This window comes from Vipera ursinii, assembly GCF_947247035.1.
Source record: "Vipera ursinii genome assembly, chromosome: 6".
Classification (NCBI taxonomy): domain Eukaryota; kingdom Metazoa; phylum Chordata; class Lepidosauria; order Squamata; family Viperidae; genus Vipera; species Vipera ursinii.
In genome coordinates, this window is record NC_139515.1 from 84830150 (window position 1) to 84856079 (window position 25930).

Consider the following 25930-nt stretch of genomic DNA (forward strand, 5'->3'; position numbering starts at 1 on the left):
CTGACGTGCTAGAGCGACCTCTCAGCTGGAGGATGTGTCGTAGTAGACATAATAAAGAATAAATAGTTTAAAATTATTAATTGAGATGTCAACGCCCGGGACAGACTTTACAGCATCGCACTATAACTTCCATGGGGGGGGGAGGGAAAGAATTCATCAGGAATGCTCTAGCAGCGCGAAAGTCTTCCTCAGGTCAACGATAAAGACTTCCTGTCACATCACTTCCGTTTCCGGTCAGGTCTTCCGCCTCCGCCGCCGAGAGTCCGGAAGTGAGGGTCTCAACCGCCGGGTGCTTCGTCGCGCCGCTGCTTCGCATCCCTCGCCATGGGGAAGACGGACTTCCTGAGCCCCAAGGCCATCGCCAACCGCATCAAGTCGAAGGGGCTGCAGAAGCTGCGCTGGTATTGCCAGATGTGCCAGAAGCAGTGCCGGGACGAGGTAAAGGGAGAGCCTCCAGGCGCAGGGGCAGTATATCTGGGCGCGCGGAAAGAAGCCCTATCCTCGGATGTCCGTTTCCGTCCTCAGCCGGATTTAGGTTGACTCTTCTCATGTCTTATGGTGATTTTGTTCCACCATGAAGGTAGAGTAGAGTAGAGGATAGGGAATAGAATAGAAATAGAAGTCTTCAAACTTGGTCCCTTTATGAGTTGTGGACTTCAACTCCCAGAATTCCTCAGCCAGGCACGCTGGCTGAAGTATTCTGGGAGTTGAAGTCCACAAGTCATAAAGGGCCAAGTTTGAAGAACCCTGGAATAGAGGATATGGAATAGGATAGGAGAATAGAATAGAATATAGGATGAATACAATAGAACATGGGTCTTCAAACTTGGCCCTTTTATGACTTGTGGACTTCAACTCCCAGAATTCCTCAGCCAGGCACTCTGGCTGAGAATTCTGGTAGTTGAAGTCCACAAGTCATAAAAGGGCCAAGTTTGAAGACCCCTGCAATAGAATATAGGATAAGGGATAGGACAAGATAGGATAATAGAATAGAATATAGGGTAGGATAGAATAATAGAATAGGGAATGGAATATAATAATCGAACAGAACCGGACACAACTGGAAGGGACCTTGGAGGTCTTCTAGTCCAACCCTCTGTTCACGCAAGAGACCCTGTTACCATTTCAGACAAGTGGCTGTCCAATCTCTTCTTAAAATCTTCCATTGATGGAACAGGTCTGATTTTCCAGGTTTCAGCACTGTGGTTCTTCAACTGAGCCTTTGGGCAATATATAATATGAAGACGTTTTGCGTTCTCAGCCATCCTTCTGTGAGATTGGGGTCCTTTTCATTAGTCTTGTATTAAGCCACCTTTTTTCAAACTTGGCCACTTTTAAGATGAGTAGACTTCAATACCCAGAATTGCTGTCTCGGAAATTCTGGGAGCTGGAAGTCCACCCATTTTAAAGTGGCCAAGTTTGGAAAAAAAGACCCCGTTAGACCAAAGAGTTCCCAACAGTTTAAGACTGATGATAAATCAGCCCATGAAAGGGCACCAGGCGCTTATGCCTGAATTCTTTGATTTTCTGGGGTTGTACAATGCAGCGGCCGGTAAGCCCAGCTTCATGGTGTGACTTTGTACCATATTCTGGGACACCAAACACTTAACATAGTTTATTGGCTGAACAGTGACAGTGATGTTAGATCTTTAGCCGACAAAGCTAAACAAGGACAAATGGCTGTACTGAATTTAAGTCGGACTGGCTTATTTAATTATTTAGCCGAGTTGACTTCAGAAATCAACCAAGTCTAATATCTGGAGATTATTAAAGGTTGCCACTTCTAGGATTGCTGCCACTTTGGGAGGGTAAATAACTTGTTCTTTTGGTAGCTTCTCGTCAGCTGAGCAAATGAACTCCGTAGTTTCTTTGTCATTTAATCTCCATGTGTGTGTGTTTTTTTAAAAACGCTTTAGCTACTCATGATACCTGTTCGAGGTTTGCTGGGGAATTTTGACTCCGTTTTGGTGTCTTTCAAATGCAGCGTCCTTGTCTTTTTCTTTCCAGAATGGCTTTAAATGTCACTGCATGTCCGAATCTCACCAGCGACAGCTGCTCCTTGCATCTGAAAACCCTCAGCAATTCATGGATTATTTTTCAGAGTGAGTTTGGCCTATAACTTCACGTCGCATTTCACGGTCTGCTTCCGCTGAACTTTGTGCAGCATCGTGGCGGCAAGTCGCTATACGAAAGTGCCTGGATAGACTTGTGTTTATTTCTTTAGAGAAATTTTAGAATTTTCTCGTCTTGTAGGGAGCGGGAGGTGGGGGGGGGGGGAAGTTTGCTTTCAATTAAGCTTAGCAAAGGCTCTCCTGGAGACTTAATTCATGGCCTAGCAAGCTATCCTCCATTTTTTGGGGTGCGGGGCGCGTCATCTTTCTGTTCTGACTGACAAGGTTTCCGTGTTATTCAAAGGCTATAATATAAATTGAATTGACGCAGTTAGTGTTAACAGATAAAAACTGTCTCTTTCATATTCCTCTAGGGAATTCCGGAATGATTTCCTAGAACTTCTGAGGAGAAGATTTGGTAAATTGGTTTATTTGTTTGTTTAAATTAGATTTGGAGACTAGTAACTGCATTTGGGCTTATCTACTGCTCCTTTCCCCCTAGCGCTTTATAGCACCTTTCTGGGCAATTTACAAATAATAATAATAATAATAATAATAATAATAATAATAATAATAATAATAATAATAATAATAATAATAATAATAATAGCATTATTTGCATATTGTCCCCAATAATCCAGGTGCTCATTTTTACTGACCTCGGAAGGATGAGTCCCCCTTGAGGATCAAACTCCTGGCAGTGGGCAGAGTTTGCCTGCAATACTGCACTTTAACCACCGGGCCACCAGTGGTTGATTCCCAGAACAAACTGAGTGGTTAAGAATAAAACCCAAAGAAAAAAAGCTCAAGCAATTAAAGTCATGAGGGGCCCTTGGTGCTCTCTGAGCTGGCTTGTTTTCCTGAAGACGTTTCATTACCCTAACTAGGTAACATCGTCAGTGCTAATCAGTTAGGGCAATGAAACATCTGCAAGAAAACAGGCAAGCTCAGAGAGCACCAAGGAGCCCACAGTTCTCCTCCTCCTCCTCCTCCTCCTCCTCCTCCTCCTCCCCCTCCTCCCCCCCAAGCCCCACTCCCTTCTAGCCCTGATGATGTTACCTAGTTGGGTAATGAAACATCTGTAAGAAAACAGGCAACCTCAGGGAGCACTCGGGACCCCTCATTTCAACCTTGAGCTACAAATATTCACCTTCATTAATAAAAAATCATCTACATCCAGAAGAGGAAAACAATTAGACATAGCCCAGCCCAAAAAAAAACCCCAACCCTCGCAGACTTGGCATCCACCCAAATCCCGGGCATGGAAGCAGAGCCACATTTTAAAAACTTTGGAACAATGGTAGGGTGGGCACCATACCAATCTAGGGGGAAATGCTATTCCACAATGGAAGAGCTGCAGTAAAATGATGCTTCTTCAGTTCAGTTGGAAGCTTCGAATTAAGAGTGTGGTGTGTTGTTTTTTTCTCCTCCTCCTCCTCCCAGGAACAAAGAGGGTCCACAACAATATAGTCTATAATGAATATATTAGTCATCGGGAACACATCCATATGAATGCTACCCAGTGGGAAACTCTGACGGATTTTACGAAGTGGCTTGGGAGGGAAGGTAAGGCTCTGCTTGTACGGATCCCCTCCTGGGAGTTGCTGGGATGCTTGGGGCGGTTGTGCCAGTTGCTAAACAGAAGAGATTGCTGATAAAACGAGCGAACTGTCAACGCTGCTAACATCGGATATTTTTGCATTGACAACAGATGGAGACGCAACCATTTTCTTTTCTTTTTTTTTTTTGCTTTTAGAATTGGATGATGCTGGGGAGGAAGGAGGAATGTGCAGGAGAGTCTAGCTAGACATAAAAACACTGAATCTAGTGTGAGAACCAAGGTTATGGAAATAAGAGATGACAAAGAATTGGCGGGCTGGAGAGCTGGAGGAGAAGCCGGGGGCTTCAAACTAATTGGGGAATGTGATTTATGACTGTTAACAGGAGGAGGGAATTGTGCTTTGATACTATGTGCTCTGGGGAGGGGAACTCAGTTTTTGGCTTCAACTGGACTAGTGCTGATGCTATGCCACTCAAATAAAGATCCTTTAAGGTAAACAATGCCTCGAAGTTCTTTGAAGAGTTTTATCTGTCGGAACTATGACATTAACCTTATCAATATATCTGTATTTGCTTTTTTAAATATGATGGCAGACAGATGAAGAGATGGTCATTTGAATGCTATACAGGTAGTCCCTGACCACAATTGAACCCAACATTTCTGTAGTGAAGTCGAGACGTTTGTTAAGTGAGTTTGGCCCCCTTTTATGACTTCTTGCCGCAGCTCTTAAGTGAATCACTGCAGTCGATAAATGAGTGGCCTGGTTGTTAAATGAATCTGGCTCCCCCATTGCTTGTCAGAAGGTCGCAAAAGAGGATCCCGTGACTCCAGGACAAAGATCATAAATATAAGTCAGTGGCCAAGCGTCTGAATTTTGATCACAGGACCCCGGGGATGCTGCAGAGGTCGTAACTTTGAAAAAACGGTCCTAAGTCACTTTTTCCCAGTGCCGTTGTAACTTCGGCCAGTAAATGAACTGTTGTAACTTGAGGACTACCTTTATTTGGGAACAGAGTAAAAAAAAGTGTACAGTTTAATGGCTCCAATATATGATTGGGAAGCTAAGTGGAGTGAGGCCTACTTGGCACTTGGATAGAGGAGCCTGTCTAGAGATCAAGACTGTAGGCCCAAAATGCATGTCAAAAAAACATCCCAAACGCTGGCTGGGGAATTCTGGGATTTGAAGTCCACTCAGTTGAGAAACAGCCAGGAGTGAAAATTTAGCAGCTACGTGCCTCTCTGTATTTATCTTGCCATTAGAATAAGGGGGTGGGTGGGGTGTCGGAGGAGATGTTGATGTTTTTGAATGGATTAGTTAGAGAAACGAAACTCCTCCAGTTCTGTGGAAGCTTGCTGAGAGTCGGCAGAATGGAAACCTTTCAAGGACATTCTAGCAGGTGTGAAGAAGAGAGCAGACGGCTCCCGTAACAAAGAGAACATGTTTACATGAGCTACGTGGACATCTGGGGGGAGTTTGGCTGGGAAAGTCATTGTTATATGCTGTGGTCTGATCCAGGGGTCTTCAAACTTGGTGTGCCTGGCTGAGGAATTCTGGGAGTTGAAGTCCACAAGTCATAAAAGGGCCAGGTTTGAAGACCCCTGGTCTGATGCCTTGGGATTTTAGAGTTACCGGTAGTTTTACCTCGCCTTTACCGGGCCGTGTATTCAATAAACAGTAAGATTTTCAGAAATGAAAATGAGCTTTTACTTTTATTTCGTTCCTGGAGCTGGAATTGGACAGGAACAGTGGTCCTAAGCCATTGCCAACTCCTGTCCGCCGCAGGGGTTGAGGTTAATGAAAGGGTATCTTTACAGGGAGGCTTCCAATTTTGGGGTGTAATTCTATAACTTCCTTATTTCTCCCAGAAATGAAGGTTTGTAACCATGGCAATATGCTTCTTTAAGGCCTCTGCAAAGTCGACGAAACACCCAAAGGCTGGTACATCCAGTACATCGACCGAGACCCTGAGACCATCCGTAGACAGCTGGAGCAGGAGAAAAAGAAAAAACAGGACTTGGACGATGAAGAGAAAACGGCCAGATTCATCGAACAGCAAGTCAGGAGGGGCCTGGAGGGAAAAGATCAGGTGAGGCAACATCTTAATGCAGGGGTAGGCAATCTTGGCTCTTTTATGACTCGTGGACTTCAACTCCCAGAATTCCTGAGCCAGCTTGGAGAAACTATGGCCTCCTGGTGACTCGTGGACTTCAACTCCCAGAATTCCTGAGCCAGCATGGGGGAACTATGGCCTCCTCGTGACTCATGGACTTCAACTCCCAGAATTCCTGAGCCAGCATGGGGGAACTATGGCCTCCTCGTGACTCGTGGACTTCAACTCCCAGAATTCCTGAGCCAGCTTGGGGGAACTGTGGCCTCCTCGTGACTCGTGGACTTCAACTCCCAGAATTCCTGAGCCAGCTTGGGAGAACTATGGCCTCATCATGACTCGTGGACTTCAACTCCCAGAATTCCTCAGCCAGAATGGCTCAGCTTGGAAACCTCTCTTTCCCCTCAGCATGGCTGGCTCAGGAATTCTGGGAATTGAAGTCGACGAGCCATAAAAGAGCCAAGGTTGCCTACCCCTGTCTTAATATCTCAGAAACCAATGAGAAAAAGAAACGGCCATTTTGATATTCCCTTAGGCCCGTGCTCGAGAAATGTAGCACAGGTAATCCTCGACTTGCAACCACCATTGAGCCCAATTTTTTGGTTCCTAAGCAAGGCAGTTGTGAAGTGAGTTTTGCCCCATTCTACGACTTTTCTTGCCACAGCTGTTAAGTGAATCACCACAATTAGTAACACGGTGGTTAAGTGAACCTGGCTTGCCCGTTGACTTTGCTTGTCAGAAGGTCACAAAAGGGGGATTGCGTGCAACTGTCATAAGTACATGCCAGTTGCCAAGCATTCTGAATTTGGATCATGTGATCCTGAGGATGCTGCAACGGTCGTAGGTGTGAAAAACGGTCCGAAGTCACTTTTTTCAGTGCTGTTGTAACTTTGAACAGACATTAAACAAATGGTTATAAGTTGAGGACAATTATGTGGATGAGAGAAAGAGGATTAGGAAGTGGATCATCAAATAAGATTAATAGCTTAATATGTCCACCAGCTGCTGGTTTCCACAATTGATTTTTTTTTCTGTGTGTCCCCCTGCTATAAGTCACACCCTAGACTGCCCCACGGCCCCTAGATTTATTCCCAAGCGCATTTTTGCATACCAAACTTGTGCTTAAATTCCTTCTTGATTGCAACAATGCCAACTCGTAACTTTATGATATTTTTGTGCTTTCTTGTCGGGCTCACGAATCCTTAGGTGGTTCTTTTCTCTCATTGCAGGAAGAGCCGATATTCACAGAACTGAACAGAGAAAATGAGGAGGAGAAAGGTAAATTATTATGTGTGGATAATCTACTATGAGATTCACAGATTGTGGAGACTTAAACATGCAAGTCCTAAACCAGGACCACAAAATTATTAAGTTAATATCGAAGAATACAGGCAGTTTCAAGCAGGCTGGGGTGTTTTTTTTTGGTAAAATTAGGCTGTCTGATAATTTCATATTTCCTTCAGATATTGCTCTGAGGGCTTTGATCACGATCTGCGTAACAACAGATATTTTTTCCATAAACGTTCAACTTTACTCTGCACGTCCCAATGCTTTAAAATGTTTTCCCTCCATCCTATATTACCCAGTTTACAACATCAGCAAACTAGACTTTCTTCTGTTCCGTAACTATTATATCAATAACTATTATGTCAAGCTGTCTTTTATTTGGATCCCGAAGTCCCATAAAATCTTAATCTACTCGTTTTCCAAAACCTCCTAAACTTGATGGTCCCCGTAGTTTTTCCAAACCTCTGGGAAAGTTTCCAATGAATAATTCTGGCAACTCGGTCCTGACGCTGCTTGTAATCAGTTTTTGATTATTATTATTTTTCACAGTAATACATTAGTAAATTATTATTTTATTTAAATTTGTTTGGCTACCCACTTCCAGTGGAGTCTCTGTGGTGTACAAAACGAGGACAAAAATAAAAATGGCTAAAAACATGGACTCAGACAGCCCAGATTAAAATAATCTTATAAAGAAGAAAATGGACAAAACAAAACACTGTGTTCTAGTCCTGCCTTAGGCACGAAGGCCAGCTGGGGGGACTTTGGGCCAATCACCAGGAGACGGCGAGTTCTAGTCCCGCCTTAGGCATAAAAGCCGGCTGGGTGCCTTTGGGACAATCACCAGGAGATGGTGAGTTCCACCTTAGGAATGAAAGCTGGTTGGGTGAATTTAGGCCTGTCACCAGGAGACGGCGAGTTCTAGTTCTACCTTAGGCATGAAAGCCAACTGGGTGACTTTAAGCCAATCACCAGGAGACGGCGAGTTCTAGTTGCCCCTTAGGCATGAAAACCAGCTGCATGGCCAGTCCTCTCTCAGCCCAACCTACCTCACATGGTTATTGTAGTGGGGAAAACAAGAGGTATATTAGGTACGTTGGCTGTCTTATCTATAAAAATATTAAAGGCAGAATACAAAAAATTGAAAATAAATATTTATTTATTTATTTATTGAGTTTATATACCGCCCTATTCCCGTAGGACTCAGGGCGGTTTACAAGGCAATTCAAACATAAAATACAAAGATTAAAATCAGTTAAAACAATTAATTAAATTTAAGCCCTAAAAATTAAAATCTAAAATCCAATTAAAAATTAAAAACCCCTCAGTCTGGGCCAGACAGCTCGAAGAGCCAGGTTTTTAGGTCCCGCCGAAATGAACGAAGGTCGGGGGCAATCCTAAATTCCGTGGGTAGTTGGTTCCATAGGGCCGGCGCAGCCACAGAGAACGCCCTCCCCCTGGGAATAACCCGTCAGCATTCCTTAACCGGCGGTACCCTAAGAGGGCCCTCCCTGTGGGAGCGCACAGGACGATGGGAAGTTGATGCCGGCAGCAGGTGTTCCCTTAGATATTCCGGACCCAAGCCATTTAGGGCTTTATAGGTCATCACCAGCACCTTGACCTGGGATTTTGGGACGGGTAATCCTATATTAAAAGGGACGCGGTGGCTCAGTGGGTTAGGACGCTGAGCTTGTCGATCAGAAGGTCGGCAGTTTGGCGGGTCGAATCCCGAGTGCCACGTAACAGAGTGAGCGCCTGTTACTCGTCCCAGCTTCTGCCAACCTAGCAGTTCGAAAGCACGTAAAAATGCAAGTAGAAAAATAGGGACCACTACGGTGGGCTAAATTATACTGTTCGCTCCCCTGCTGTTTCACGGTCTAAGAAATGCCTATTAAAAGCTCCCCTGATCCATTGGAATCCACCCTACTGGTTCTTTCATTCCTGTTGTTTCTTTGTGGGAGTGGTTGGCAACTGTGGCCTCTGAATTTATGGATCCACGTAAGGTGGTGCATTAAAAAAAAAGAGTGATCTTTTTTTCTTTTCTCTTTCTTTTAGTGACCTTTAACTTGAGCAAAGGAGCCAGCACTTCAACTGCTGCAGCACCGCCCAAAGGGAGGCAAGTATTATTGTTGGTCATCCGGCTTATTCAGGCTGGATCTGGCTTTTTTTCTCCGCTCCTTTCCAAGGCCCTGGGACAGGCAGATGTTGGTGCTTAGCAACGTTAAAGGTTACAGGTGTTAATGTTAAAGGTGTTAAAGCAAGGAGATATTGGACAAAAATTCACACTTGGCTAGAAAAAAAATGTTAGAGAAACACATAGACCAGGGCTAGGCAACCTGGGCTCTTTTATGACTCGTGGACTTCAACTCCCAGAATTCCTGAGCCAGCCACGCTGAGGGGAAAGAGAGGTTTCCAAGCTGAGCCATGCTGGCTCAGGAATTCTGGGAGTTGAAGTCCACGAGTCATAAAAGAGCCAAGGTTGCCTACTCCTGGCCTAGGCCTAGACCATTTTATGACTCGTGGACTTCAACTCCCAGAATTCCTGAGCCAGCCACGCTAAGGGGAAAGGGAGAGGTTTCCAAGCTGAGCCACGCTGGCTCAGGAATTCTGGGACTTGAAGTCCACCAGTCATAAAAGAGCCAAGGTTGCCTACTCCTGGCCTAGGCCTAGGCCGCTTTATGACTCGTGGACTTCAACTCCCAGAATTCCTGAGCCAGCCACGCTGAGGGGAAAGAGAGGTTTCCAGGCTGAACTGTGCTGGCTCAGGAATTCTGGGAGTTGAAGTCCGTGAGTCACAAAAGAGCCAAGGTTGCCTACCCCTGACATAGACTATACACCTGATTTATTTTTTACTAGGTATAATGCCAGAAAAGCTTGATAAGCAAAGTACATATTTGATTCTACATGCGATAACAGCGGCAAGAATTATATTTGCACAATCCTGGAGGAACAAAGAAACGCCACCAGAAGAAGAAATAATTAAAAAAAATACTAGACTCTGCGGAAATGGACAGACCTACTTTAAGGTTGAAAGAAAAAGAAGAAGCAGAACATTTTCAAACTTGGGACCTATTTTATCCATGGTTAGAGAAAAGATTTAGGGATTAGGGATTTAATTTGTATTAGTGAATAAGATACTCGGACAACACCTTTTGCTGAATGATTACTATTGAATTCTATAAAAAAATATTTTTTTAAAAAAATAATAATTTTAAAGGTATTCTCACAAGACGTTAGCTGTTTCAAGTAGAGCTACCTTCTGCAATTGACCGACGGTGACGGTGTTCAGTCAATTATTATTATTACAGTCACAAGTCACTTACGTAATTCTTGATTTACAACCGTTCGTTTAGGGAACGTTTGTAGTTACAGCGGCACTGGAAAAAGTGACTTATCCTTGTTTTTCACACTTAGGACCATTGCAGCGTCCTCATGGTTCATGTGATCAAGATTCGGGTGCTTGGCAACTGGTTCATATTTACGACATTCGCAACGTCCCTGGGGTCACGTCATTTGGGGAAGCCTTAGCAAGCAGGTGATTGGCCTAAAGTCATAAAGTCACCCAGCCTACGTGAGTCCTTGTTCTTCTCACAAGGAGAAACCCCTCTTCCAAGGAACAGGCAGGAACCGCAAGAAAAAAACAACCCCTTTTATTCTCACAGACCTGAGTCAATGTGCCAAGGCAAACAAACACACTCCACAGAAACTCGATCCTCAACACAAACGGTTGCCTTCGGCAACCAGCTCCTCCCACACCTTCCCTTTTCTAATGCAGCCAAGGTGTGGCTTCCTAATGCCTTCTCCTTTGCCTTTGGAGCCACCCCATTGCATTCCTCTGTCCTGCTCGCTTTGCTTGCCGGCGCTTTCGTGCATCCGGGATTTGTCCCAGCTGTGCTTCATCACTGTCCAACTCAGCCTCCCAGCACAGCTGCGTCTCAGCCTGAGCGCGAGTAGAGGGGCCAGTCTCCTCATCCGACTGTAAGTCTTGGAGCTCCTCAGAGCCTTCCTCTGACTCTGATGTCACTCCAGGCCCCTCCTCCGATTCCTCAGACTCAGCTGCCGGATCCACTGGCTGGCGAGGAATCACAACACATACCTTAAGATTTAACAACTGCAGTGATTCACTTAACAACTGTGGCAAGAGAAGTCGTAAAATGGGGCAAAGCTCACTTAGCAACTGTCTCGCTTAGCAACGGAAATTTTGGGCTCAGTTGTCATAAGACGAAGACTATCTGAACTGACATTAGTAACTTAACTGGATCTTTTTTAGATTCCTCGTGGCTTAAAGCACATCAGCATCCAACATCTGTTCCTCAGTTGCCTTCCAGATCCTCAGACTTCTTAAGGTAGCTCATGGTATAATATAAATCTGATCCATTTGAAAACGTCTGTTCATGTTTTAAAGACCATTTCACATATCTTACGAGCAGCTAATGCCCTTATCCCTTTTTTGCATTAAATTGGCGTGGATCGTCCTGATTTTCAAAGTTTTCTCCAAAAACTTTGGCAAGAGAGATGCCTGGCCTTTTAAGACTAGGTTTCCTAACTATGATCCCCCTTTGTTAATAATGTACAGGTGGTCCTCGACCACAATTTGAGTCCAAAATTTATGTTGCTAAGTGTTGTTGTTGTTAGTTGCGAAGTCGTGTCCGACCCATCGCGACCCTATGGACAATGTTCCTCCAGGCCTTCCTGTCCTCTACCATCTTCTGGAGTCCCTTTAAGCTCACGCCTACTGCTTCAGTGCCTCCATCCAGCCACCTCATTCTCTGTCATCCCCTTCTTCTCTTGCCCTCAACCTTTCCCAGCATTAGGCTCTTCTCCAGTGAGTCCTTCCTCCTCATTAGGTGGCCAAAGTATCTGAGTTTCAACTTCAGGATCTGGCCTTCTAAAGAGCAGTCAGGGTTGATCTCCTCTAGGACTGACCGGTTTGATCGCCTTGCAGTCCAAGGGACTCGCAGGAGTCTTCTCCAGCACCAGAGTTCAAAGGCCTCAATTCTTTGGCGCTCAGCCTTACTTATGGTCCATACATTGCAACTGGGAAGACCATAGCCTTAACTATACGCACTTTTGTTGGCAGGGTGATGTCTCTGCTTTTTAGTGTGCTGTCTAGATTTGCTAAGTGAGACAATAGTTAAGTGAGTTTTCCCACTGTTTTTTTGCCACCGTTCTTACCTGAATCACCGCAGTTGTTAAGTTAGTAACACGGTCGTCAAGTGAATCTGACGTCCCCCACTGACTTTGCTTGTCAGAAGGTCGCAAAAGGGGATCACACGTCCCCGGGACACCGCAGCCGTCGCAAATATGAGTCAGTTGTCAAGCATCAAGAATTCTGATTGTGTGACTAGGGAGATGCTGCAAGGGTCGTCAGTCTGAAAACCTGTCATAAAACCTTTTTTCAGTGCCATTATAACCTTGGTCGCTAAACGAACTCTTGTAAATTGAGGACTATCTAAACCCTCCTAGGGCTGGTGCGATGCTTCTGGGAATTTTTTTGTCCTTCCCTCCCTTCCCTCACCTGAGCAACAGGGCAAGCCAAGCGTTTGACGCTCACCTGAATCCAATCAAAACTCAGTGTTATTCTTGGGACTCGGGAAGGAAATCTTAAACCCCATTCCAGACTAGGGGACTAAGGAAAAATCAAACCTTCACATCTGGACAGACTCGACAACCAGGGTGTTAATCCATGTCTGTTTTCTCCAGCTTGCTTGGCCCCAGCGTGCTGAATCCCCCGGGAGCGCTGCTCCCCGCGAAGCGGAAAGAAGCCCCTCCAATCTCAAAGCAGACTAAGGAGAAAAGGAAGAAGAAAACCGCCCTTGACGAGATCATGCAGGTGTGGTGGAGACCCAGTTACAGATACATTCTGCTTGGTGATGATTATACTGCAAGTGGGCAGGGGATAACCAGAGGACATCTGTGGGGTCCTCGGGGCTGTCCGAGCTTGGTTGTTTTCTTGGAGACCTTTCACGGCCCAACTAGGTAACATCATCAGTGCTAGAAGCGAGTGGGGTTTGTGGGTAGGAGGAGGAGGAGGAGGAAGGCTGTGGGGTCCTCGGGGCTCTCCGAGCTTGGTTGTTTTCTTGCGGACCTTTCACGGCCCAACTAGATAACATCATCAGTGTCAGAAGGGAGTGGGGTTTGTGGGAGAGGAAAAGGAGAACTGTGGGGTTCTTGGTGCCCTCTGAACCTGATTGTTTTCTTGCAGACGTTTCATTATCCAAACTAGATAACATCATCAGTGCTAGAAGGGTGTGGGGAGGGGGAGGGGAGGAGGAGGACAACGACAACTTTGGGGTCCTTGTTTTCTTGCAGACCTTTCATGGCCCAACTAGGTAACATCATGAGTGCTAGAGGGGAGAGGGTTTTGTGGAGATGAGGAGGACTGTGGGGCCCTTGGTGTTCTCTGAGCTTGTTTTCTTGCAGACATTTCATTACCCAACTAGGTAACATCATCAGTGCTTAGCAAGAAACGTGTCTGAGCACTCAGGAGTCCACCGTTCAACACTGAACTAAAAATGTTCTATCAGCAGAGATTGTTTTTCATGTTTTGCCAATGTGCCCATGCGAGGCAGGGAAGACTGGTGATAATATTTGAAAGGGGCGGGGTGTGTGCGTTTTGTTTACAGGAAAAATGGCAGAGATCAAAATCAAGGGATTCATAAAACGTAACTCCTAGTTTAGCTATTTACTAGAACATTGCCAACTAGTGAGTAATCATTTGATCTTCTACACTGGTCGGATCTCACTTTGAGTCTTGTATCCAGTTTGAAGAATGGTTGGCAGACTGTTGCTGTGTCCCGAGGTCATATGATCACTTTTTACAACCTTCTGACCAGCAAAGTAAGAATTCCACCATCTAGTAGTTAATATCAGGATCTCTATCGTTAAGAACATACTCTCAATATTCCACTGGCTTCTGATTTTGTGGAAGTCACAAAGCTATTATTTAAAGGTTTTTTTTTTAGTACGGTAGGCTATCTTCCGGACATTATCTCTAGCTGATCTCACCTACGAGGCCAAAATGAACAATATATGTCTTTTTCTTTTTCCTTCTTCTTTTCCTTCTCCTAGTTTGAAGAAGAGAAGAAAAAGTCTGCCCGAATGGACTACTGGTTGCAACCTGTAAGTATCCCAAGTGATGGTCTGGAATCTGTCGGGGAATAAGTGGGTAGATTTTCACATATCCCTTTTAACATTTACAGTGGTCTCATGTACAGGATCAAGGATTTTGTGTGTGGTGGGGGGGGTTTCCTCTTTAGATTTAATAATAATAAATAAAGTTGGAAGGGACCCTGGAGGTCATCTAGTCCAACCCCCTGCTCAGGCAGGAAACCCGACACCATTTCAGACAAATGGCTGTCCAGTCTCTTCTTAAAAACCTCCAGTGTTGGAGCATTCACCGCTTCTGGAGGCAGGTTGTTCTACTGGTTAATTGTTCTAACTGTCCGGAAATTTCTCCTTAGTTCCAGGTTGCTTCTCTCCTTGACTAGTTTCCATCCATTATCTCTGTCAGGTTCCTGTTTGGCTGGCACGAATAAGCCAAACTTCTTGGCTCACTACAGCAAATTCTTTAACACTTGAGATTTAAAACACAAAGGTAGTCCTTCACTAGTGAGCATTTCTTTCGTGATTGTGCAGTTACAACGGCACTGAGTAAAGCGTCTTACAGCCAGATCTCCCACTTTCCACCATCGCAGCATCCCCACAGTTATGGGATCAGAATTTGGGCACTTGGCAACTGACATGGATCTACGACAGTTGCACTGTCCTGAGGTCCCGCGATCCTCATTTGCGACCTTCCCCACTAGCTTCTGACAAAGTCAGTAGTGCAAGACTTCCAGATTCACTTAAAACTGCCTGATTTTTTTATTTTATTTTATTTTATTTTAATTCCATTTATATCCCGCCCTTCTCCGAAGACTCAGGGCGGCTTACAAGCTTAGCAGTAGCCTTCATTCTGTGTATCTATGCCTGCTTATTAGGGCTTTCACACACACACACACAAGCGGCATTATTACAAAGTCAGCTTATTGCCCCCAACAATCTGGGTCCTCATTTTACCTACCTCGGAAGGATGGAAGGCTGAGTCCACCTTGAGCCTGGTGGGACTCGAACCTGCACTAATTGCAGGCAGCTGGTGTTACTTAAGGAGGCATTAGCCCACTGCTCCACCAAGGCTCATTTACTTAACAACCACAGCGATTTCACTTAACAGTCCTAGCAAAAAAAAAAAAAAAGTAAAATCAGGCACAACTCAGCAGACGCAGCGGACAATTCTGCCCCCGATTGTGGTTGTAAATGGAAGATTTACCTGTATTGTTTGAGTTCTCGTATTTAGGATGCTTAGACAAAGAAGCCCTTGTGCAACTTCTCCATCATCCAGTTGTCCCAAAAGTGCTTTTTTCAAAAGGCAACTATCCGTCCAGAACTGGCGAAGCTTCTTGAATGAGAAGCGAAACGTCTTCAAGGAAAAACAAAAGAGGTTTTTTTTTTCCCCTGAAGACCTTTCGCTTCTCATCCAAAAAGCTTCATCAGTTCTGGATGGATGGTGGGGGGGGATGGAAGATATTAGTTATATTAGCAATAACAGCAGCAATATCCCTGCTTTTGGAAAGCTAGAAAATGAAGGGAAATGTATTTTTTCTGATCCTCTGCTCTTTCTTTCTTTCTTTCTTTCTTTCTTTCTTTCTTTCTTTCTTTCTTTCTTTCTTTTTCTTTCTCTTCCTTCCTTCCTTCCTTCCTTCCTTCCCTCCCTATTTCCTCCCTCCCTCTTTCTTTCTTTCTTTCTTTTTCCTTCCTTCCTTCCTTCCTTCCTTCCTTCCTTCCTTCCTTCCTTCCTTCCTTCCCTCCTATCTCCTTCCTTCCTCCTTTCTTTCTTTCTTTCTTTCTTTCTTTCTTTCTTTCTTTCTTTCTTTCTTTTTCCTTCCTTCCTTCCTTCCTTCCTTCCTTCCCTCCTATTTCCTCCCTCCCTCCTTCTTTCTTTCTTTCTTTTTCCTTCCTTCCTTCCTTCCTTCCTTCCTTCCCTTTTCTTTCTTCTTTCTTTCTTTCTTTCTTTCTTTCTTTCTTTCTTTCTTTCTTTCTTTCTTTCTTCTTTCTTTCTTTCTTTCTTTTTTGTATGGGAGACTCTGTTGTCCGTCTCAGTTACAAGAACAAGCGTCATTTTCCGGGCTAAATCATACCGTTACGCTCAATTTCACCATATTGCAGAAAGAATTAACTGCAGAAAAGAGGTCTGCTTGCATGTCATTAACTTCGATCTATTTTGTAGGAAATTGTGGTCAAAATCATCACCAAGAAACTTGGCGAGAAGTACTACAAAAGAAAAGCCGTCGTTAAGGTGAGCGGAGAATCTTTTTATCTGTCCTCCAAAAATATTGGTCAGAGAGAGGGGCACGTCTGGGCTGGCTGGAACAGGTGTAAATAAAAATGTTGCAAGGGAGGATGGGTAGAATAACAGAAAACAGTCCTCGACTTACAACGATTCGTTTCGTAACCGCTCGAAGTTACAACGGCACCGAAAAAAAGGGACTTATGATTGTTTTCCCCACGGTCACATGATCAAAATCCAAACGCTTGTTGACTGGCCCGTATTTATGACGGTCGCAGTGTCCCGGGGTCACGTGATCCTCTTTTGCGACCTTCCAACAGGGAGAGCCAGGCTCGTTTAACAACGGCGTTACTAACTTAACAACTGCAGTGATTCACTTAGCAACCGTGGCAAGAAAAGCCGTAAAATGGGGCAAAACTCACTTGACAACTGTCTCCCTTAGCAACAGCAATTTGGGGCTCCATTGTGGTCGTAAGTCGAGGACTACCTGTAATAGGGTTGGAAGAGACCTTGGAGGTCTTCTAGACCAATCCCCTGCTCAGGCAGGAAACCCTATGCCAGGGGTCTGCAACCTTGACAACTTTAAGACTTGTGGACTTCAGCTCCCAGAATTCCTCAGCCAGCAAAGCTGGCTGAGGAATTCTGGGAGTTGAAGTCCACAAGTCTTAAAGTTGCCAAGGTTGAGGACCCCAAACGGCTCTCCAGTCTCTTCTTAAAAGCCTCCAGTGTTGGTGCTCCAGGACCCCTTTATGGAACCTCTCTCTCTTCCCTTTCCAATGCACTCTTCCTGCTAGCTAAGCATGCTGGGACTTGAAGTCCAGGACAAGTAGCAAGGACCAGTTTCTTATGCTAAATTATAACTCGATTGGAAGAGGTGATGGAAGGCTTAACTACAGACTTGGCTTGTGCACCAGTTTAATCAGTTAACCAGGGCTGGCAAGTCAAAAGATCCAGGCAACCTGGAAAGCCCAAACAACTGTCTTGTAGGTAGTCCTTGACTTATGACAAGCCTTTCCCTTGTGACCATTGCAGCATCCCCATTTCACATGCTCAGAATTGGGGCATAAATCGGAATGTCTTTAGAAGGGTGGCGGGGTTACAACATCCTGCAATCGCTGTTTGCGACCTTTCCAAGCGGTGTGTGTGACAAGCCAAGTCAACGTTAAGCATGATTCGTTTAACGGCCGTGGTAATTCGCTTACCGACCACAACAGAAACGGCTGTAAAATTGGCTTTAACGGATTTAACAGCCACACCCCCCCCTTAGCAACAGAGGTTCCACCTGCCTCCAGGTGAGATGGGCAAGCGCATAAATCCATTAAATAAAAATAAGTGAAATTGTGGGTCCTGAGTCCAGAACTACCTCTATAGCTGAATACGATGGCCTCGTTCCCACAATGTGCGAACAGGTAATGTGATTTGTTGGTTTCGGGCAGGCGTTGTGAAATGTAAATAAACCGCGGTTGTGTGTGTTTGTACAGTTAGATCTGAGACTTCTTTCTTGCAATTTAGCAATAATCAGTGGATGATTTTTTTCCTTTTCACAATTGATGTAACAGGAGCTAATTGACAAGTACACAGCGGTTGTAAAGTTGATTGATTCTGGAGATAAACTCAAACTTGACCAGACACATCTGGAGACGGTGATCCCAGCCCCGGGTAAGTTTTCGGGCAAGATAACTCTTACTAAGGGGGAAGCCCTGTTTTTAAATGTATGTTCCCCTGGTTGTCTTTCACACTCTCATTTGGCGATCGTGGTTAAATAGAGCTTCTCAAATCCTGGTCAGCTCACTTAGCACCCGTATTACTAATTTGACAACTGCAGCGATTCGCTTCATAACTGTGGCTGGAAAGATCATTAAAAGGGGGAAAACTCGCTTAGCAACTGTCTCACTTAGGAACTGAAATTTTGGGCTCCATTGTGGTCGTACGTTAAGGACTATCTGTATTTGCAACCCAAGCCATAAGCCACGGGATACTACAAGCAGTTCTCAACTTACAACTGACCGTTTAGCGATCATTCAAAATCCGATCAATCGCAAAGAGGGGACTTACGACCTAGATTTAAAATTCCGCCAGTTGGGAGCCCTCTGCAGTCACATGACCAACCAGCTCGGCAAGAGGTCCACGTTTAGGCCCATTGGTGACGTCCTGTGGTCACACGACCATGGTTTGTGATGATTTTGCTGGAAACTGGCACTCTTGGTTTTCAGCAAAACTGCCCAGGGCGAACCATGGGTCCTGTTAGCAGCTGCTGCAAAAAAAAAAGGTCGTAAAGATCAGGCTGCTCACACGACCGATCCATTTTGCAACCGTTACGACATACGGCCGTCGTGGGCGGACTTTATTGTGATTGTCAAGGACTACTTATATTGTATCTGAATAGCGGTAAGCTATGAAGGAGCCCCGGTGGCACAGCGGCTAGAATGGAGTATTGCAGGCTAACTCTGCCGACTGCCACCAGTTCGATTCTCATCGGCTCAAAGTTGACTCACTTTCTCATCCTCCCGAGGTCGGTCAAATGAGGACCCAGATTGTTGGAGGTGGGCAACAGGCTGAGTTGCCCTCTCCGCTTAGAGAGGGCTGTAAAGGCACTGTGAGGCGGTATATAAGTCTATTGCGATGAAGTGTGTGGGGTTAGCTGAAAGGAAGATTCACATAGCATGCTTAAACCGAAAATAAGATGTTGTTAGCTGCAAAGTTGTGTCCGACCCATTCCGACCCCATGGACAACGTTCCTCCAGGCCTTCCTGTCCTCCACCACCTTCTGGAGTCCCTTTAGGCTCACGCCTCCTGCTTCAGTGACTCCATCCAGCCTCCTCCTTCTCTGTCGTCCCCTTCTTCTCTTGCCCTCAACCTTTCCTAGCATTAGGCTCTTCTCCAGTGAGAAAATAAGATAACGGGCTTATCCCAAACTGTGAAGCAAACCATTTCTGTTGTCACAGCGTGGTTTAATTATCACGGCCCGTAGGTTTTGCTCTGCTGTTTGCTCCCATTCCAATATCAAAGGCACACAGAGAAGACTATAGTGTTAATAAAACAGAGAAGGGCCTAATTCATGAATCCTAGAAATGGACTCCCAACGTCTTGAGATCAAAGGAAGAAGGATGGGAGGTCTCTCTCCAAGGAGTTAATAAGTAGGCCAGGAGTAGGAGAAAAGCACTGGTTTAGATTGACAGATATCAGGCTTCAGGTAGATTAATCTCATCCCTGTTCATCTTACAGGTAAAAAGGTGCTGATTTTAAATGGGGGCTACAGAGGGAATGAAGCCACGTTACAGGGTATCAGCGAGAAGACATTTTCAGCCACAGTCCTCATCGAATCGGTAAGTATGTTGTTGTGTAGTTGTGGACGGTGTCGTTTGGAAGCGGGCAGCTGAATCCTGTCCTTGCTTATTTTACGATCCCTACAAGAAATTTAGAAAATGGATTAATTCAGTTAACTCATGGTTTTGTGTAAATGCAGATGAAATGTTATTCCTTTGGCCTGGCTGAATTTTGCCTGGACTCTGCAAGTCTTCAACTTACAACAGTCAGTTTAGTGACGGTTCGAAGTTACAACATCACTGGAAAAAAGTGACTTGCGTCATTTTTCACGCTTGCGACCGTTGTGGCATCCTCATGGTCACCTGATAAAAATTCCGGTGCTTGGCAAGTGTTTCATGGGGTGGTTTCTGTGTCCCGGGGTCATATGATCCCCTTTTGCGACCTTCTGACAAGCAAAGTCAATGGGGGAAGCCAGATTCGCTTAACAACCATATTACTAACTTAACAACTGGGCAAAACTCAGTTAACAAATGTCTCTCGTATGAACCGAAATGTTGGATTCAGCTGTGGTTGTAAGTCGAGGACCACATGTAAAAGTCAGCCATTGCTACAAAGCTTTCAGCTCTGAATGCCTCCCCAAGTGATTTAGCCCCCGTCATATGTGTGGGGAGAGAAATGTGATTATGTGCCGTCAAGTCAGCATCCTCTCTTAACGACCATATAGATTGATTTTAGAATGGAATGGAAATAGAATAGAATAGAATAGAATAGAATAGAATAGAATAGAATAGAATAGAATAGAATAGAATAGAATAGAATAGAATAGAATAGAATAGAATAGAATAGAATAGAATAGAATAGAATAGAATAGAAAATATGGAATGGAATGGAATGGAATAGAATGGAATGGAATGGAATGGAATGGAATGGAATGGAATAGAATAGAATAGAATAGAATAGAATAGAATAGAATAGAATAGAATAGAATAGAATAGAATAAAATAGAATAGAGAATGGAATGGAATAGAGCTGGAAGGGACCTTGGAGGTCTTCTAGTCCAGCCCCCTGCTCAAGCAGGAGGAACTGTCCTATACCATCTCAGACAGGTGATTGCCCAGTCTCTTTTCTCCATGAGAGTCTGGCCTCAACTTGGTCCTTCAGATCTTCCAATAGCAGACCATCATCAATGTAACTGAGTCCATCCACCTTGCTGCTTGGTCATTCTCGTCTTTCTTGTAGAAGTAGTGGCAGAACCTGGGGATGGAGTGAAAAGGGAAGTCAGCCTAGAATCCCTACGGAGCCACAAGTCAACTAGCTCCCCTTGAGTGCTGATGAGTCTTATCTAACTCTGACCTGATGCTGACCCTTAGTTGAGAAGATTTATATGCATAGGCTTTTAGCAATAAATCAGCTTAGTGTGTGAACCTAGTTTTTCTTGCCTGACCTTATCCTTCTACCTTTCTCGGCATTGGAGCCTCCTTCAGTGAGCTGGGTCTTCATGTAATGCAGGGGTCTCCGAACGTGGCAACTTGTGGACTTCAGTTCCCAGAATTCCTCAGCCAACATGGCCCAGGAATTCTGGAAGTTGAAGTCTACAAGTCATCCCAAAGGGGCTTTTTTTCAAGAGGCAACTGGACTTTCTTTTTTTTCTTTGAAGACGCTTCGCTTCTCATCCAAGAGTGAGAAGCGAAGCGTCTTCAAGGAAAAAGAAAAAGTCAGTTGCCTCTTGAAAAAAGCCCCTTTGGTTCAACCATGACCTGGGTGACTGAGCATCTTCATAGACAAGTCTACAGCTCTTCAAGTTGCCAAGCTTGGAGGCCCCCTGATGTAATGTTGTGGGCCTTGTGTGAGATGATGCCATGGTTTGTTTTCTTGGTATCCACAAGCTCGAACATCCTTAAAACTTCCTTTTGTTTAACTTCTCTCGTGCAGGGACCTCTGAAAGGACGTCAGGTAGAGGGTGTTCCATACGAAGACATTTCCAAGTTGGCCTCCCTTTGAACAAAGGAGCTGATGGCATCCCCGAGGAACATCCCTTGAGATGGCTGCAGATGAACAAGTCCAGTATGCTAAACTCAGAGTTGAACCGTCAACTTGAAGGAGCAAACAAGATTTCTGACGGATGCCCTGTAAATACAGTACATCGGATCCTCTACTTAAGCCCTTTTCTATCTCAACCGTGGGCAGTTTCATAATTTTGATTAGACTGGTTCATCTGCAGAACAGTACCAGCCACCTAGAGTCCTGTCAGAGACCTTGTTTTGTAATTTATGTCTCCTGCAGAAATTGAAAGCACCTGCGGTTGGAATCCTCGCCTACCTGTAGAGCTAAGTTAAAACACGGGCGTTAAAACTTCAGGGGTGCCAGCCAAGAGTTTAGCTTTCTCACACACAACCTGATGCAAAAATCGTCCTCCATTCCTTTGGGGTGGGATAGACCAACAAACAGGATATCTACCGCCCCGTAAGTAGCATAACCTGCCAACTTTTTAAATGGCCAGATTTTTACAAAAATCACCCAAGACTTACAAGACGTTGATGGTCGTGGGCCGACCTTGCGGGGGGGGGGGGAAGGTACCCGTTCTGATCTAAGTCATGGATTCTGACGGAATCAGAGGACCGTCAAAGAGCCTCCAATTTTTCAGTTTGGTTTTCAGCCCCTCCGTGTCGAAGAAGTTACCTTTTGCTTCTTGTAGGACGTTTGTATCAGATTTGAGGAAAAGTTCTTCTGAATGGTCCAAAGATCTGACCTTACGGTTAGGTGGACCACCTGAATTCAGCTACGTCCCGGGACCCATTTTTGCATTGCAATGCTTAGCGATGTGGAAATATTCTGGAGAATTGGCAGAATATGGCTCTACGCTTGGAAATCCAGTTTTCTTGACCTGGGACTTCGCTCTACCATAATTGGCTCTTAGGACCGGCAGGAGCGTCCGTTAATGTTTTTTTTTTTTAAAAAAAAAAAATTGTATGATGATTTTTGTACAGAAGAGAGTAGATGAAGTTATTTTATTGGTCCAGCGTTTCTTTTTAGCCATTGCGCGTTACCCAAAGTAAATGGGACTTTGAGGCCCGTAAATTGGCTCGTAGCTTTATTTTAGAATAAAACGTCTTCTGAACTTGGACGTTAAAAGTGTATTCCGTCGAAGTTGTGAATTTGCAGGACGGGCTCTTCAGATTAAATTCAGAAGAGCGGAATCTTCAGATCACACCGAGATCCAGTATGATGAGCTGCTGCTTGTCACAATCCACGTGTGGCCTAAAGCACAGGGGTCCCCAAGTCCATGGACCAGCACCGGGCCGTAGCATGCTGCAAACAAATGAAGCCCCATCCAAGGGACGCAGGCAGCCTGCGAAATCATGCCTCCTCCAGTCCGGGGAAAAAACCTTTCTCCATGTAATCGGTCCCTGGTGCCCAAAAGGTTGGGGTTCCCTGAGCTAAAGTTACAAGTGTGAGCAAATTGGGGCTGATCTGTATTTAAGGTACAACACTGAACCCTTGTTTATTGCCATCCCAGCTGTCTTCTTACAAGTTTAAGTGGTTCACACATACGTGTTCAACACAATGTGCTAAGCTTTGTTCCAAGCTGGACTCGGCTTTCTTGTCCATCATAGGATGAAAGTGGTTAGTAGTTCGTGCTTCACTGTGTTGCTCAAACCCAGAAAAGAGTTTCACTCAACCGGGTTAAAGGAGTTGTGGGAATGCAGCAGCCCCCTTTTTCTGATAGGCAGTGCAGCGATTGGGGGAATCTATATAGGACTATTTCATTGCAAGTCCCATCTACACAGAAAGCACAGAGCATAGCTGGCTCAGGAATTCTGGGAGTTGAAGTCCACGAGTCATAAAAGAGCCAAGGTTGCCTACCCCTGGGCTAGAGGTTTGTCGGAAGGAAGAGGAGAATTCCTTTGGCGTTGTGGGAAAAGAACGGGGCCTGTAGTATTTAAACCAGGTAGTCCTTGATTTACAACCATATCTGATCCCAGAATTATGGCCATAAGACATGGTCACTAAATGAGTCAGCATATCACCGTGCACAGTATCATAATCTTTCTGGAAGCCATTGTGAGAATGCTGCAGTCGTTAAATGAATCCCTTTTATCCAATGAGGTTTTTTTTTTAAGGCAACTAGAAGCAAGTTACTTCTAAACTTTGGAAAACCCCCCCCCCAAAAAAAAGTGGAGTCATGTGACTATGGGATGCTGCAAACTCGCAGTTGCCGAGCGCCCAGAATCTTTATTTATTTAATTTTATTTTTTATTTTTATTCCATTTATATCCCGCCCTTCTCCAAAGACTCAGGGCGGCTTACAAGCTTAGCAGTAGCCTTCATTCTATCTATATGCCTGCTTATTAGGGCTTTCACACACACACCCAAGCGGCATTATTACAGAGTCAGCTTAATTGCCCCCAACAATCTGGGTCCTCATTTTACCTACCTGGGAACGATGGAAGGCTGAGTCAACCTTGAGCCTGGTGGGACTCGAACCTGCACTAATTGCAGGCAGCTGGGGTTACTTAAGGAGGCATCAGCCCACTGCTCCACCAAGGCTCAGAATGAGATCATGTGACCCACAACTTAGGTCTTTAGTATCTTTTGAGGGGTCTGTTGTAACGTCGAACAATCTCCAAGTGACCAGCCTATATTCTCTTGTCTTGTGGACATGTTTAAATTTCGGCGAAATCTGTCATTTAAATTTGACCAATAGGTGGCAAGCTTTTCTGCCTTGATTCCAACAATGCTTGTTTAAGGCAAGGGTGTCTAATCTGGACAACTTTTAAGACCTGTGGTCTTCAATTCCCAGAATTCTCCAGCCTGCCATGCGGGCTGGGGAATTCTGGGAGTTGAAGTCCACAGGTCTTAAAAAGTTTCCAAGATTGGCTACCCTCCCTTCTTCTCCCCCCCCCACCCCCAGTCTTAAAGGCCTTGTTTGAAAACGTCTTAGGCACATTAGACAAATTGAACAGAATGCAGGATCCAGCAAGGAGTTTTCTACTTTAATTCCATTTGGATACAACGGTCTTTATACAGTCAGGGGAGAAAAATAATAATAATCATCACGTTTTCCACATTTTTCCAGCACCCTTGGGTTACATTTTTGCTTTCAAATGCAACTTTGCTGGAAAGTCGAAAGTTTGGTTTGCATTCTGCACAAACAGTCCCAGTGACACAATGTCCAAATATCCCGGGGGGGGGGTGTAATTTCAGGGGAGGGGGCATGTGGATGGTGTTAAGCTTGGAGCAGGCCGGGATGAAAGTCTTCCCAAAGGCTGTTTGCACGTGTGAATTGCTACAAGATGAGTTGGGTGGCCACGTTTGGGCACGTTTCCTTGCCTGCTTTAAAGCTGAGCATTCAGAAGCGCTTCAGGTAGCTGTATAGATTAGGGACAAGGTAATCTCTGTAGTGGCCATCGAGGAACCCTTTGCCGTTGTTGTGTACAAACCAGCACTGGACGTTGGTCCCAAAGGCACGGTCCAAGCGATAGTCCTTTTGCAGGCCTCTGCAGGCAAAAGGCAAACAGGCATAAATCATTATTATGTAATTCAGGCTTGACCCAAACCGGTGCTTCTCAACCTTGGCAGCTTTTAACGTGTACGGACTTCAACTCCCGGAAAACTTGCCAAGGTTGAGGAAGAGTGCTCTGAGGTCACCTGGAAGGGTTGACGTTAGGCCACAAGCTATCAGCAATTGATTTTCATTCTTTTCCCCAAATATAGCTACCCTAGAAGTCGCCGTGTGTCCATCTGCTGCTGGTTGGAATTGTTTTTGAAATATCTGGGTTGGGTCTAGTGGTTAAGGCACCAGGCTAGAAAATATGGGACCATGAGTTCTAATCCAGCCTTAGGCACGAAAGCTAGCTGGGCGACTTTGGGCCAATCACCAGGAGACTGTGAGTTCTAGTCCTGCCTTAGGCACGAAAGCCAGCTTGGTGACTTTGACCAATCACCAGGAGACTGTGAGTTCTAGTCCCGCCTTACGCATGAAAGCCACCTGGGTGATTTTGACCAATCACCAGGAGACTGTGAGTTCTAGTCCCGCCTTAGGCATGAAAACCAGCTGGGCGACTTGACCAATCACCAGGAGACTGTGAGTTCTAGTCCTGCCTTAGGCATGAAAGCCAGCTGGGCGACTTTGGGCCAATCACCAGGAGACTGTGAGTTCTAGTCCTGCCTTAGGCACGAAAGCCAGCTTGGTGACTTTGACCAATCACCAGGAGACTGTGAGTTCTAGTCCCGCCTTACGCATGAAAGCCACCTGGGTGATTTTGAC

General features: G+C 45.1%; 2 protein-coding genes across 2 annotated transcripts in view; one reads left to right on the plus strand and one right to left on the minus strand.

Moving 5' to 3' along the window:
- Positions 1-247: 247 nt before the first annotated feature.
- Positions 248-22784, plus strand: KIN (Kin17 DNA and RNA binding protein). The gene is made up of 13 exons (XM_083366140.1): positions 248-438; positions 2008-2102; positions 2486-2529; positions 3555-3677; positions 5578-5759; positions 7010-7058; positions 9123-9183; positions 12771-12900; positions 14139-14189; positions 16336-16404; positions 17955-18054; positions 19621-19721; positions 21595-22784. The coding sequence occupies exons 1-13, from the start codon at positions 325-327 to the stop codon at positions 21661-21663; spliced, it is 1188 nt and encodes a 395-aa protein (XP_083222266.1). The 5' UTR covers positions 248-324; the 3' UTR covers positions 21664-22784.
- Positions 22785-25012: 2228 nt separating this feature from the next.
- ITIH2 (inter-alpha-trypsin inhibitor heavy chain 2) overlaps positions 25013-25930 on the minus strand; it is a gene marked incomplete at both ends in the record, with an annotated part of 38498 nt that continues 37580 nt past the window's right edge. Inside the window, one exon of the mRNA XM_083365398.1 lies at positions 25013-25160. Within this exon, the coding sequence (XP_083221524.1) occupies positions 25013-25160 (148 nt within the window). The remainder of the gene's footprint in view (positions 25161-25930) is intronic.

What these genes read in the sequence shown, in the direction of transcription:
- KIN (XM_083366140.1), top strand. Translation starts at nt 325, where the DNA reads ATGGGGAAGACGGACTTCCTGAGCCCCAAGGCCATCGCCAACCGCATC. An exon ending in AGAAGCAGTGCCGGGACGAG is followed by an intron (nt 439 to 2,007) that starts GTAAAGGGAGAG and finishes TTTTCTTTCCAG; the next exon opens with AATGGCTTTAAATGTCACTG. An exon ending in AAAGAAAAGCCGTCGTTAAG is followed by an intron (nt 16,405 to 17,954) that starts GTGAGCGGAGAA and finishes TTGATGTAACAG; the next exon opens with GAGCTAATTGACAAGTACAC.